We start from the raw sequence: 14,959 nt of genomic DNA, 5'->3' as shown, positions 1-14,959 counted from the left end.
TTGGTGCGTGCATGGGAGCAGGTCACGCCGTCCACAATTGCAAACTGCTTCCACCACTGCGGCTTTGCTGCCGGAAGTATGGAAGAAAGTGGCGACGATGGGAGTCCAGAGCCTCTGCCTGCGGCTGTGCGTGCTGTGCTGCAGGACGTTAGTTTTGATGATTACGTTGAAGTAGACAGCGATGCAGCAGTGTGCGGTGCCCGAAGTGATGAGGACATTGTCGCTGAAATTGGTGGGGAGCAATCTGTCCCAGAAGAGGCAGAAGACGAGGATGACGACGAGGAGCAAGAGCCCGTGCGTCCGTCCGCGGCAGAAGTTATGGGAGCGCTGAATGTCGCGCGCCTTTTCTTCAGCTTTGAAGAGGGGGAAGAAGACTCCCTGCGTCGCATTCGCGCGCTGGAAGACCAAGTGACTACGGTAGCCCTCAGAGAGAAGAAGCAGAAGATGATAACAGATTGTTTTGCTAAATAAATGTTTTTCGTGCCCTCCGGGCATCAAACGCATCCATTTTTGCTCACTTTCATTAGTTCGAATTTTGGTTAATTCGAACTGGCCTGGCGGCCCCGTGGAATTCGAATTAACGAGCTTTTACTGTACACCGATTGTAAAATGTTTACGAAACACGCTATCAGGGAACAAATTTAATTTCATTGCCCCCTTTCTAGGCAGCTTGATTCTGAGTGTGAAGTTTGCAGTTTGCACGGTGCATCATTAAACGTTACACAGTGTGCTGTCAGAGCAGAGAGATTAAATTTTTTCACAAAAGTCTCGCTCCGTAAAGTTATGACAGCAGGTATTCGCCAGTTCTTTAACCTCCAGGCTCGCATCACATGAGAGAGCTAGCATAATAAAGCCTATAAGTGGATAGAATTGGTTTTCCTCGTTGGCCCCTGGTTGAGGTTCTCATTTTGCTCTTTAAAATATTTTAATGTGTTTGCAGATGCTGCAGGGAATCGTAGTGAATTTAGGTTTGCCGGGCTATTTCTTTTTCATTCAGACAGGCCTTTAACAATTACTACAAAACATCGACACACATTTTATTGCCTTGGTAGTGTGCTCAAGACTTGACTAGATAGAGTTCTTGACCTTATTGAGTTCAGTATGCAAATACTGCGCAGTTCCATTATTCACTACAGTGTACCACTTCTGATGTTGCCTTAAATGTAGTGCACTCCCTTGTAATTGTCACCTGAGGCTGTAGTGTTTCAACAGTTTGTAGGCATTCCAGCTGGTGCCTTTACAATGTTTTCCAAGTGGGTTCTGTTGTAGGACTGCTCCTTGTAGTGCATCGCAGATTGGGATCACTTCCTTTCTGCGGCATGTATTACTTTCCCATCACTGTAGGGAGCACATTATGTGACCTGTCCTTCTTGACTGGCATCTTAATTTAGTTCCTCCTGCAACAGTGACTAGATTGACCGTGATCCTGTGAGCCTTTTGCATTTCAAGAATTTCATTTGTATTTCTGAGCTGATTTTTCTGCATGAGACTTCCTAACGTGGCAAGTGTGGCTGTTAAATATATATTGCACCTTCGTGTTTCATGTGGTGTAGTTTTACTTAAGCAGTGGATCTGCTGGTCCCTGGTGCCACAACACAACCATGCCGCAGGAGCCGCACAAACAGCATGTCACTTTCAGTTGTCATGGTACAGGTACAGCTGATGCCCGACTCTTATGAAATCAGCTACATTTATGGGAGCATGTACTATGTTTATTTCTGCCCATCTTGTGGAAAAAAAAAATGCAACTGCGTCATTTTCAGTGCACTGACATCCAGTTTCCTGCGTAGCCCCCGATCTGGAGCAGTTACATTACAAACCTTGCATTTGTTTCTTGTTCAGCTATCATCATCGCAGGAGAAGAAGGCTGCTGCAAGCAAAGCCAAGCCCAAGCAGAACAACCTGGCAGCTGCTTTCTCCAAATCCCGATCTGGAGGTATTTGATCTTCGCCTCTTTTTCCCCTCTTCGTGTTCTCAGTGTCTTCCCAAGTCACGCATGTCACTTGTAGCTCTCACCTGCTCGAGGCTTGCTCCCTACCTGTTGGATTCCATTGGCCATGGTGGGCTTCCGGCGGGGCGCCTTTTGAGAGGAGACTTGCAGGCACAATTGAGAGAGCACAAGGACACAGTGCCCACTGATGGAGTGAAACTTTTTTTGTGTGCACACTATTTGAACTGTTTTATGAATGAGGCAGTCCTGCAAATGGTTGTTTCATTGCCCTTTCTCCTGAGACCATATTCATAAGACTTAGCAGTGATGACAGCTGAGAACACAGTACATGAAGCATCGCAGACACTGAAAGCGCAAGCCAGTCATGGGAGCCGGAAACAGAACAGATTGCATTTGTTGGCTTAATGCGGTCACAGCAGTTTACGCGGTGACAAGGGTGTTGTCGCAGGGTTTGATCTTATGGTGATTTCCACTGGTCGTGCTGGAGCAGCTTTTCTTGCCCCGCGACGACGAATCCGAGTTCCACTGGTCGACCTGGACCGACCGCGCGAATTCCTCTGGTCGTTTGGAGCAACTCCGTTCCATATGGAGCGCACTAGGTTGATCCGCCGACCAGCGACGGATCTCATCGGAACTTGTAGTCGGCGATGTCGTCACTTCCGAAACACACATGTGATTTTTAGTTATTTTTAGCGTGTGCAGGAATGTCAGTGGGGAACACTGAGCACTGTTTTGCGCGCGTATGTCGTCTTCGTCACCCGCATCATAGCGGTAACAACTCTCAATTATGGCATCATATGGAATGGCAATAGCCCTCGTGTTGTCTGATTAGAACTGGTCGGAATCTGAGTCCGCGCACTCAGACAGCAGCAGCGACAACGAAAAGTACCTCTTCGAAGCATTTTTCAAGAAACATTTCGCAGAAGCCCCTGCGAAGGGAAATTTCCTCTTTGGAAATTGCCCCGTAAGCGCTCTGCAGGCATGCGATATATATTCATTTATGAACTTACCTAGAGCATAACTGCGCTTCTCATTGCCTACGAGGTTCACCAAGATTCAGTGCACCTCAGGCGTAACATTAACAAAGCGACTGGTAGGTTCCATCGCGAAAGAAGTGCCTGCTCACCGGTATACTCACCGCCTCTCGTCGTCTGCTCATGCATATTTTGGCGCAAGAATTGCCAGACCTCAACTTCCGGAACCAGTACTTCTGCTGCGTGCTCTACATGTTCTGCTGGTCAACAACGGTCGCTGTGCTCTGAGGCGGTTTGGGGCGCTCTTTTGCGATTCGAGCGCCTCGCTTCGGATCCACCAGTGGAATTCGCCATTAGTTTTCAGAGAGCACTGTGGCCTTGTTTTGTATTTATAGCATCGTTTCTGCGGTTAGGTGCCAACATTTGCCCCTTATTTTGTTTACTCATCGTGTTGCAAATGTCTCCTTTTCAGTGTGCATTAACTAAAAATGCCTTTTGAACTTGGCAACTTAATGAACAAATTGAGCCAAAAAGAGGTTATTAAAATTCAGTAGAGTAATGAGAAATGTGCATGGTATGAGTATACAGGTTGACAGTAGTTTTGAGTGGTGGCCATAAAGCCCAAACTAGAAAAAGGAAAAGTACTGAAATGTTTGCTCTTCCCTTGGCTCAAAAGAATGATGGCAATAGGCCCTATTCACTATCATATTTGGCAGGTGGCAGGAGGCTCCTGTATGGCAACCCTGTACCCTCTCAGCCGCCACACTGTTGGGAGGTTCAAAACTAGTCTCCAACTGAGAGATGCTTGCAGACACTAAACATGCTGCACAAAAGGAGGAGGGCAGGGGGCAGCGAGCCCCACATCTCTGACTTCTCTGACAAAAAGGAAGCTTACAGAAGTTAAATCAAGGCGGAAAGCTGGGCTAGTTAATGTTTCATCATGAATTAAAAGACTAGCGCATATAACAAAGACACATAGAAGTAGACAGGACGAGCGCTAACGCTCGTCCTGTCTACTTCTATGTCTGTGTCTTTGTTATATGCGCTAGTCTTTTAATTCATGATTACAGAAGTTCCCTGGGGTTGGGGTCGTTACTTGATTGCAGGGCATTAATATTGTCTGGCTCACGTGATCGCGTGCGATGGTTGCCTGTAGGCGTGCCACAACACATAGTTTGCCTGCATAGGTGCACGCATGCCTAGACACTATGTCCCTTACAGCCCAAGCCCATCTGGGCAGCATTCTCTTGGGGAAACAGTTTTTGGATATGGTGTAGATGTCAGCACTGTTTGTTCTAAAGAGAATCCCTTGCACATTTGTCACTGCAAATGCAGATTTGTATCAGAAACAGCAAGCAGTTTTACAGTGAGTCTTGGCACTTGCTCTTGGCGTGGGCCCTGTCTGTATGAGCCACATAGTACTTAGCCCCGCTGGTTAGCCTCCCTGCCTTTCCTCTTCCTGTCCTTATTAGGCCCAAATAATGCTTGAATGGAGGATTTTTGCCACTATCCTGGCTTGTATGCACTGCCAGCTGCTGATTGAAAGCACAGTAACTGGCCAGTGACCAGACTTCAGCCTTGCCACTTTTACCTGGGTGTTTGTATGTAGCAGGGAACTTTACTGGGGGCTGTCAGCAGGCCCACTTGTGGGCATCTTATGTACTTGATTTTTTTCCTACCTTCAAAGGCATTGCTTGTGATTTGTTCTTTTTGGTTTCCACAATGCTGTGCAGAGTGGCGGGATTAGAGTGATCTAGTGCAGGCCAGCCACTCTGGCTTTCCTTTCCATGAGTGTGCTTTCTGTCTCTCCCTCGACCCGCGAATTTCAAGCTGTCGTGCAGCTGCGGATGTTGCCTCTTTCTTCAGGAAGCACTGCCTCCGCTGCTAAGAAGGCATCGGCGGAGGACAAGAAGAGTGCTGAGAGCAGCGGCTCAACAGTCAAAGTTGAGACACCCAAGAGGAAGAGTGCTGACAAGAGTCCGGACAGGAGGACGACCACCCCCGAGAAGAAGAGGGTCAAGACAGAGCGAGCCAACTCTCCCGATCTGTCGCCCGCCTTGAGGAAGAAGCCATCACGGCGGCACGTCATCAGGTAAGCTGTGTGACGCAATGTTTCGTTCATTTTACCTTTGAGATGGCACCGTTAATGCTCACCATATTATTGCTAGATGGTGCTTCAGGAGGTTTGAACACTCCAGGTGAACAACCAAGGTGTGGAGGGCATGTGTCTTTGGTGGGCACTGGGCCACCGTACCGAGCGTTCTAAATGTTTTGTTAAGTACTTGGGGTTCATTTCAATACAAGGTTCACTCAGTTCACATGTACTTCATGAATTCATTCTAGGGGTTACTTGTGCAGAACATTCATTCTTCAAATAGGTGCATGCATCACGGCGCCGACTTCATTACAAAGGTCTCGCAAAACGTGTCATATTCAAATGGTGCATAGTCGAATGGATAGTGCTGTCACCTCGAGGTAGGTGGGCGAACTGCTGCACCTGGTGTATGCCATGTACTGTATTTGCTTGTGTAATCTGTGCCCATGCATAATTTGTGCACCCCAAACATTTTACCCGTAGTTTTGAGAAAAAAAAAAAGCTTTTACTCTCATATTTTGCGCTCTCTGCTGCGCCAGACCACCAGCATGTACTTATGTGAGTGCGCGCAAGGCAGGCTTGGGAAGATCGGCGCCGCCGTGTGCAGTTGCGAAAGGTGCGAGTAGTGAGTGCACGAATTACGCGCGCGTGAATTACCCGGCTCGCTCGCGCTGGAGGTCGCTTTCCCAGATGAACAGTTGCTTGCGCACCCGAATCCAAAACTCCCGAACCGTTTGCTGTTCGATTTGCCACTAGTCAGCTGGCCCTCAGGGCGCTGTTTTATTTCCCAATACCTCCTTGCTCGCACTGCTGCCTTCGTGATTTTATCATTGCGCATTTATTGCTTTGAGCTGCACGCACGCAGTCATGCCATCCCGCAGGGAACTGCATAACGTGAAGCGGGGTGGTAGTGGATATGCATCTTATATTTGGTGTTAACTTTTTTTTTTTGCCCAGCGAGGGGTTAATGTTTAGGCGGCAATATACAGTATATATTGCACGTTGTGGCTTTTGTAAATGTGTTTAGATTGTGTTCAAAAAATTTTCTCATAATTTGCACCCCCCCCCCCCCCCCCCGCCTTTTTTAAGCCTTAATTTAAAGAAAACAAGTGCATAAATTACTCTTGTAAGTATGCATTGAGGCGTAGTTTCACAACTTGTATGATCAAGGGTCACTGCCCTACAAAGCTCACTGCACTGGCGTCACTCTAAAGCAGTTTTTAGCATAAAAGGCAAGTAAAAACACAAAGGGGGAAGGGAAGCTGGTCTTGAAAAAAAATTTCATTAATAAAGTCACATTTATGAAAACATCAGGGAATATGTGTGTTTGTTTGCTGATTCCAAACACGTAATTTAATTTTATGTGGAACAAGTCCTTGTGCACTTATATAATCTGTTATGTAAATTTGTGCTGAAAGCTTTCAAGCTATTCAGTAAAGGTAAAATTATTATCCTTCCTATCATAGAAGTTGAGTTACAGGGCCTTGAAGTTGGTGCTTCACAAACGAGAAGAAATATTTGTATTCCTATTTCTTAAGTGACGACTTCAACATCTCATAACTCAACTTCTATGAGAGGCAGGATGATAATTTTGACCTTGTTGCATAGCTTGACGTCAAGAGAAGCCAATGGCTTGCATTCTAGCAAGTGGCCTGCAGCAAAATTTCTCTGAAGCTCTTGGCAAAAAGTTAAGAACACATTGCATAAGTGCACAAGGACTTGTTGTACATAAAATTTAATGAAATATTTGTATTCAGCTGCAAAAATACATGTTCCCTGAAGATTTCATAATTTTGGCTTCATTATCAAAAATTTTTTTCTTAGACCCTCTTCTCCCTTCAAAAGGTTCACCACACAAACATGAGTTTAATTGATGATAGAGCTGCTGTTTCTTGGGTTTTCCATGACTGCATGACAAAATGGACCAAGCACACAACGTTATTGAAAAAAGTCAAATTTTCTTAGTTGTGCAGCTGTCTCCATGTCTTTCTTTTTGTTTTTCTGTGAGAATTCTATGAGGCTAAAAAAATTACTCATTTAAGCTTACTTGGCCAAATGCAAACTGTGCATGCTACGTCTCGTTTTATTTTGCTTTCAGTTCGTGGCTAGGGTTCCGAGGCCAGGCTTCAGGCAAAGTTCGGAGTAGAATTTCAAAAGGTCGTTCGTTTCTCGAGGATGGTTCACAAACCCTTCCTCTAGTGTCGTTCGGCTTGGAAGATGAACAGGAGGCGAGCTTGTAGATGATGACAGCAGAGCATATATTTACAACATACATATACAGAGAGTTAAACTGGAAAAATCAGAACTGTATTTACAAAAGAACAAACATTGCGCTACTTTACTCATCAACCGGGCAGGTTAAAGCCTAAGTAGCATCACGTTACATGCTAAGCATGGAGCCCCAGCTCAGACTGGCCTCCTCTGCATCTGTTTACATGCGCTTTTAAGCACTTGATTAACAAAGGACTAAGGGCGGTCATTTTCAGTGGCCCGCCCTAAGCATCAATTCTCCAATCAAAAATAACATGAGAGATGGGGACAACCCCTTGGGTTGGGCTTAGCCTCGAACCCAGAGTCTTGTTAACAATACAAACTAAATAAACAACAAAAACGCCACCACTCTCTCTCAAGTGAGAGTATCCACAGGCTCTCCCTTCGGAGCTAATCCTTGCCTCAGGCATGCATACCGCCACCCACCATCGGTCCGCGTCGCCCGTCAGCAACAGAGGAGGGGGCGAAAGGGCCCACGATGCTGCCGCGCTACCGACGGCGGAACACAGCTAATAAGCATGAAGGGGTTCGTCTGTCGCTCCGGGAAACCAGATTAAGGGTCGCCCCTGTCTTCCCAAATTCTTGGCGAGTCTTGCCTGTCCGCCATGACAGGTGTCCGTCACGGATTATTATTAATGCGCTTTTGTTCACTAGCTCCTGTCTTCTCACATTCTGCGTCAAGCGACAATTTTCGTTCCCGGTATGTACTCGGGGGCTCTCGCTTATACTGGGGAGCGGTTTCCGCGTGTGCCGGCGTCCTGCTTTCTGCAAAGGTATGCAGCTGGAAAAGAGGGGCGGCCTTACAATCAGCGAAATCGGTGACTGGGGATCTTAATGGTAGTGCACTGTAAAATTTTGGGACTGCTTAACGCACCTTAAGAGGGCACTGTGTTAGCGAAGCGTTCTGGATCCTTGTGCACGGATGGAAGTTCATGAAGACAACGACATACAGTACACAGCATAAGAGAGTGGCAATGAAACACGAGGGTGATTGGTTCCAGCGATAGCATGGTGCTTCTCTTGCAGTGCCCCACTGAACCGGATCTGTTCGTTCCACCGCAGGTTTGAAAACCAGGTGCAGCACAGTCGCAGCCATATTTATTTTATTTGTGCAAGCCTGGCTGGCTTCAGACACTCAAACGGACAAAGGATTTTTTCGAGATTGGAAGCCTTAGTGCTAGCGCACTAAAAATAGCCTAGCTGCGTAGTTTCAGCTTTAGAGCTTTGCCAGCAGCCTGTGGCGAGGGTGCGCATTCGAATGCCAGCAGTCTGAACCCAGCTGCATGCCAGTTTCAGGCGTGGATTGGCATGTTGCTGGTTATTCTTTTCATTTTTAAAAGCAGTCTCACCCGTTTCGACACCAAAGCGTGCTCGCTTTGCTTGCATCCACGCTTTTCTTCTAGCGCATCGAAACTGCGTGCTCGTCACGGGCTGTTCGCTGTTTGAGCAACGAAGCTTCCTCACAAGAGTTCACGTTATTTTCAGCAGCTTTTTATTTTAAATGGTGGGAAGAGGGGAGATTTGATGACTTGACCTTCGGATAATTCGAGAATTTCTTCCCCTCGCTTCAAGTCGGAATTAATGAAGTTTTACTGCCCATTATGTTATCTTTAGTTGCCAGTCAAATCATAGATTTCATTTTGCCACTCATTTTGCATGACTGCAATACAAGATGCATACCGTTATGCTTTCCTAATCGAACAGTATACATTTCTACGCATGTCAAGTGCTTCTTTTTGTTGTTTTTAAGGTGATGAGTGAATCTAGTTGTGTCTAATTTTGGTTTCGAAGACCTTTCACTATTTGAAAAAAGAGAAGGGCGATGTTTGTCCATCTTTCTTTTTTTGAAAGTTTGTGTCATACTGAACAGATAGTACTTGGTTTGATATTTGAAGGCATTTTTTTTTTTCATATTCAATTTGTATTAAAAAATTTCAGTATTTTAACACCCTGCAGTCATCCTTTCTTACGTTGCACTATTTGTAATTACAGTGATTCTGAAGAGGACGAGGATGATGCATCACAGACCACAGCAACACCAGCCAACACACAGAGCACGGAGAAAACCAGTGGTGGGTGGCCTTCTTATTTTTTCTGCAAAATGGAATCTAGCCACAGGAAACATCTATTACCTATACAGCGCATTTTGTTTGTGTGGTTAAAGTCTAGTCTTGCAGCCACTGGAGAAGTGCCACGGAACCTAGTCTGGCTTCAGCAGCTGCCTGGCTGGTGTGGTTGCAACATATCCAGAAAATTTGCTGGTGGTTTCTCCATCCTAGCTTGAGTTTTCAGTTTTATGTGATACAGATTGTTCCAGTGTTTGCAGTATGTCATAAAATTAACAGAACATGGATTATTAATTCACTTGCATAATGAAGGCACTCAAACCTGTGCCATGATTTCATCACAGATGAGAGATTAGCTTATCTGGGAAGTGTTGGATTGCTTGCACAGCTGCTCGAGCTCTTGCACAAAAAGGCTGCATGCTGCTTTCTGTCATTAGCCGAGTGCAGGTACTAGTGAATGTTTTTAACAAAATGAAATACAAGCTTATGATGGCAGTACAGGTATCGCTCTCACTTCTTTGCCCTAGGGCAGGTGTTCTCAATCTTTCCTCAGGAATCCCAGTGGCTTTCAAAAGGTGCTGAGGAACCCTTTGTGCCTGGGCTTCCATCCCTTCCTGCCTAACCTGCACCCAAAAAATTGCATGCAGATGCATGGCCCCTCAGAAGATGCCCAAGTTCAATGAATAATGGCTGGCTGTAGAGTGAAACAGTCTGCTATACCCAAATACAGTATGAATGTTAACCTCAGAATGAAGTGGTTAAAAAAGTGCAATCTCCTAACCAACACTTAGGAAGCTGAGGGCAACAATGTTGGAAGTCACCTAGCCCTCGTTTCCCACTCCACGAGCACCATTACGATACGCGTGCATCCATCCTCAAGCCTCTTTCTTTTTGAGAAGTGCTCCTTCGCCACTTCTCTACTCCCAGAGCTGCATCACGCACCCTGTCTCATGACTCTACGTGCCAATCACAGAATAGTGGGAACTTTCCACACGCTCTGACAGCTGTGCAGCTGGCACGCCACCAACCCCTCCACTCTGAGTGTCTGACATCATACCGCACTCTCATTGGTTGGCTGTGGCGTGACGTCACAACCTCTGCTGACCAATCCTAAATTAATATGACAACGCGCTCATCTTTTCCTTTCATTGCCAGCTGCGATGCTGTCACGTTAAAAGGATATGGGGGGAGGGGGCTTCGGTAGGGGTCTGCTTGTGGGGAATCCAGAAAGCACTCTAAGGAATCCATCTGCAGAACGCAGCTTGAGAGCTGCTGCCCTAAAAAAAAGTGAAAAGTTTGGGAATCATCTTTTCTCAACCCTCTCTTACGTTGTAGTAGTACTTATTTTGCTTTTGTACATTTCATTCTTCAAAGAAGAATCGCCCTTCACTGAACACTGAACACTGTCTCAGTGTTCAACTTAAAAGCGTTGGCTACAGGAGCTTCAAGTGTTTACATCGGCTTGCTCAGCAAACATGGAGAAGGCCGAATCCAAACATCCGCGCATGTTTCCTTTCTGGAATATCTGTTCTAAGACACCAGCAGTGCCATCTGACTCATGGATTTTGCAATAATATTGTGATTTAGAGCTACCTTCACTATATGTGGTATATTTCCTCATTACTATACCACTTCAAAAATTTTATAAACGTGTGCATCACAACACGACGAATCGTTTGACACTATCCGGAACCACTGAGACAAATGGTTCAACCGTAATGGCCGTCTGAAGGTCCTCGGAATGTACGGTTTCGAGGCGGAAAGGTTGTCGGTGCGAATCCAAAACATATTTCGGGCTTCATCTCAATTATTGATTTTATCCTCAAGAGCATGCCAAATCATTTGACACCGCTTGGAACATTCTGCATCAAGTGTGTGGCCCCCAAATTTTATGCAAATGGTGGTTCCGTGGCGGGGTCCCATTTTGATGGCCATTTTACTGGCGCATACTATATAACGGATCAAAAGTATAGGTATCATTTGAAGCGCTACGCGCCCACTGTTGCTATGTGAAGTAGTGTGGTCACGTGGTGACTGTTTCGGTCAATTTGACCTTCATTGCAGACAGTCACGTCCTTGACAGGGCCGCCGTGGTGGCTGAGTGGTTATGGCGCTTGGCTGCTGGCCCGAAAGACGCGGGTTCGATCCCGGCCGCAGCGGTCGAATTTCAATGGAGGCGAAATTCCAGAGGCCCGTGTACTGTGCGATATCGGTGCACGTTAAAGAAAGAACCCCAGGTGGTCGAAATTTCCGGAGCCCGTCACTACGGCGTCCCTCATAGCCTGAGTCGCTTTGGGATGTTCAACCGCCATAAATCAAATCAAATCATGTCCCTGACAAACATAAGTAATAAGAGCTAATGCTCTTAAAAAAAATTCCCAGATTGCACCTTTGGCTTGCTGTGATAGTCGTGCTACCAAATTGTATAAGGTATTCTAATCTTTACCTTGGGACTTGGTTATTTAGTGAGCATTGACATCCCTGCAGCTGGTGTGCAGGTAGCTTTGTATATTCCTTGATTTTGCTTTTTGTCATGTTTGGGCCATGCCATGTAACATGGTGAAACAAGGGGGAAGTGGATTTACCATTTTGGTGACCATTACGAGGGTAACAAGTGTCTTTGAGACTTTCGGAAGAGTTGGCTGGCAAGTGAACTGGTTCGTGATTTCTTGAAGCAAAGGAGATGAACGGTGCACAGGACAGAAGGAGTGGACAACGAAATGGCGCCGTTAAGGGCAGGTTGGCTTCAAACGTGCCAGCCGGTTATATCTGCAGAGATGCATATATAAGGCCGAGTAATTCAGTGGGATCGCATGTATCCCATCAACATAATTTTTATGCCACATACGGTGAAAGCTGGTTAATTTTACCCCCGTTAATTTTGAAAACCTGGATAGCTCAAACTGCCAGTGCGGTCCCAGGCAACGCTCATGTGTCTGTGGCATCGGACATCGCTCTTGGTGCTGGCCTTAGGCAGCTGCTATGTCAACACACAGAACCGGCATCCCCACCCCGCGCGAGGCCGCCAATGGTGGCTGTCGATAAGCAGCAAACAGGCACCAGCCCACTCCCCACACGTGGCCGCAGATTGCGTCTGCTGATAAGCGGCAGTGGCCCGATAACGCAATCGCGTTCTACTCTTAATAGGCGTCACCCATGTTTTTTTGTTTACTTTCAACCGTGCACTGGGCGCTCAAGGGAGCGTCAATACTTGATGGAAGGGCCGCTGTTCCAATCGCAGCAGCACCGCCACTTGGAACCGCACCGGCGCCGGGGAGTGTTGGTAGCCGACGGGAGAGCTGACATCGCTCACGCGTGATTTCTCTATGGCTCTTACGCATTTGACTACTGCTGGCCATGTTTCAAAAGTATTTAATTTAGTGCTTCGTCATTCGTGCTCCGGGTCCGGTAAGCGACCGGCGCTCGTTCACGGCTACATTCAAGACGGCTGTCATTCTTTGTGCCGAAGAAACGAACTGCACGCCGGGCCGCAAGTTCGACGTTTGCAACGGGTGCCACAGGTTTGGCAGCTGCAGCGGGGCGAAATTTTCGGCTGTTTCACGCGATGTCGTGACGCGGCTGTTTGCGAAGTGTGGGATTTCGCTGCACGACGATGTTAGAACGACGAGCTGTGGGACCACAGCAGCGATCACGACGGCAGTGCTAGTGAGGACGATGGCGCAAGTGTGGACGAGTAGTCCAGCGACCAATACATTTTCGTTTTAGAATGTGGCCATGGGCGCTCCCGTGCGCGGCATCCGATAGCGGCTGGCCGTAAGCGTAGGCCGCAGGATAGGGCTATCGCGTTCTATTATTAAAGGCCAAGCGTAAACGATCTCCAAGTTCTTTTTTTTTTTTTTTTTCAGAAATGTAATGTGTGTGTGGGGGGGGGGGGGGGGGGGGGGGCGACTTTCAGACATGGACAAAAGTTTGCGGGATGCTGATTTGCGGAATAAAATTTATTGCGGAGCGGTTAGGCACAACAGGTCAATGAAAAGTATAGAAGCGTGAGGAGACATGCATGTTTCATCTGGTAGAAGAATACTATCAGAATGGCCAGCGAGGCAACGCAGAAATTAATTTTTTTCCGCGAATTTAAATCCCACAAACTTCTGTCCATGACTGTACATTCGAGTCGACTTACAATCAGTGTTGGCGGTAATGCGTTACAAGTAACAGCGATACCGGCAACGTGTTACTTTTTTTGGTAACTTAGTAACGTACTCGTTACCATTTCCGAAGTGTAACGGGTAATGTACTTGCATCAACATTCTTCGGTAACGTGAGGTGTCACGTTACTAGTTAGTTTTTGTTCCAATTGTCCCCCACTCGCCCCTTATTTAGAAAAACAAGCGCAGATCACCTAAAGTGATATTGCAAATAAACAAAAATGTACAGGTGCTCTCGACGACCCTTGTTGTGGCTGGCATGCTAGCCAGAAAACACCTGCCCTTGACGATGCACCCAACTAAAAAAAAAAAAGTGAGAATAGCCATAAAGCACGAAACACATGCACGAGCACGCATTCACACACTTGCCTTCACCTACCTCCCCTACCAAAACCAGTCACACACACATAACTCTTTAAAGAGTGGAAGCATGCTCAGCATTTTGGAACATCACATTTTTTAGAATTCCTGTAAATTCGTTGAGAGTTAAGCGATGTTTTCTTTGCGAAGTTAGAACTGATGATGAGGTGTCAATTTGTTTTTAATGTCACATTCAGAAAATGGCTTCACCATGTGCCACAGAGTTAGAATACATCACATGTAACTCTACAGGCAAGTTTAGACCACTATAACATTGCTAAGCTCCTGCACATTTGTTCAAAGTATTCTCGTTAAATCAGGATTTTGCGTAAAATCGTTGTTTGGGCTAGAAGTTTCATGTGAAATATGAGCGAGTTTTTAAGGCAAAGACGCACAAAATAAAATTTATGGCCATGAAGTAACGGCAAAGTAACGTGCGGTACATTTTTCCGTAATGGTAACGCGTTACCTTTTTTTGTAAGTAATGCAGGGTGGTAACGCGTTCCTTTTTTTTTTTAGTGTAACGAGTAAAGAATTTAGTTACTTTTTTTCGTAACGCCTACAACACTGCTTACAATCGTGTGAATACGGTAATTCGGTCACTGATGGGCTCGCACCAAATAGCCTGTGATTGTCCAAACAGCCCTACACGTAACTGAATTGCATGGCATATTGCTGCTTGCGCAAACTCTGATGTGCGCGTAGCAGCAGGCGTGAATGATGAATGTACGGCCCTGTGTTCGAGAATAATCCCACTGCTTAGTTTCCATTTTGTTTCGTATCACAGTGATCCATGGCTATGATCAGCCTGCCTACCAAGCCCTTTTTCCTTTCCCTTTTCTTTTTCCCCTCTCGCCTCTTTGGCACCGCTGTGCACTTCCTTCGTTTTCATCCATGTGATTGTTCAGTTCTTCCGGACTGCACCGAAACTGTGCACTATTCACTTGCTGTTCGCTGTTTTTGCGTTGAACCCTTACACGCAGCTGCTTATTGTGAGGGTGCTCCACCTCTACCACGTTGCACCATTAAGGATGCCGGGGAAGCCCTTGTCATTTTGGAACAGTTCTGCTTCG

The 14,959-nt window shown here is 46.3% G+C and overlaps 1 protein-coding gene across 2 annotated transcripts in view; it reads left to right on the top strand.

Annotated features, from left to right (window-relative positions):
- LOC144128226 (uncharacterized) overlaps positions 1-14,959 on the top strand; it is a 39,354-nt gene that overhangs the window by 10,008 nt on the left and 14,387 nt on the right. For both annotated transcript variants that reach the window (XM_077661456.1, XM_077661457.1), the window contains 3 exons: positions 1,843-1,936; positions 4,792-5,017; positions 9,284-9,363. In XM_077661456.1, the coding sequence (XP_077517582.1) occupies positions 1,843-1,936; positions 4,792-5,017; positions 9,284-9,363 (400 nt within the window). The remainder of the gene's footprint in view (positions 1-1,842; positions 1,937-4,791; positions 5,018-9,283; positions 9,364-14,959) is intronic.

Source organism: Amblyomma americanum, chromosome 4 (genome assembly GCF_052857255.1).
Source record: "Amblyomma americanum isolate KBUSLIRL-KWMA chromosome 4, ASM5285725v1, whole genome shotgun sequence".
Taxonomy (NCBI): Eukaryota; Metazoa; Arthropoda; class Arachnida; order Ixodida; family Ixodidae; genus Amblyomma; species Amblyomma americanum.
The sequence above is the reverse complement of the archived record's forward strand: the minus strand, read 5'-3'. Positions and strand labels throughout refer to the sequence as shown.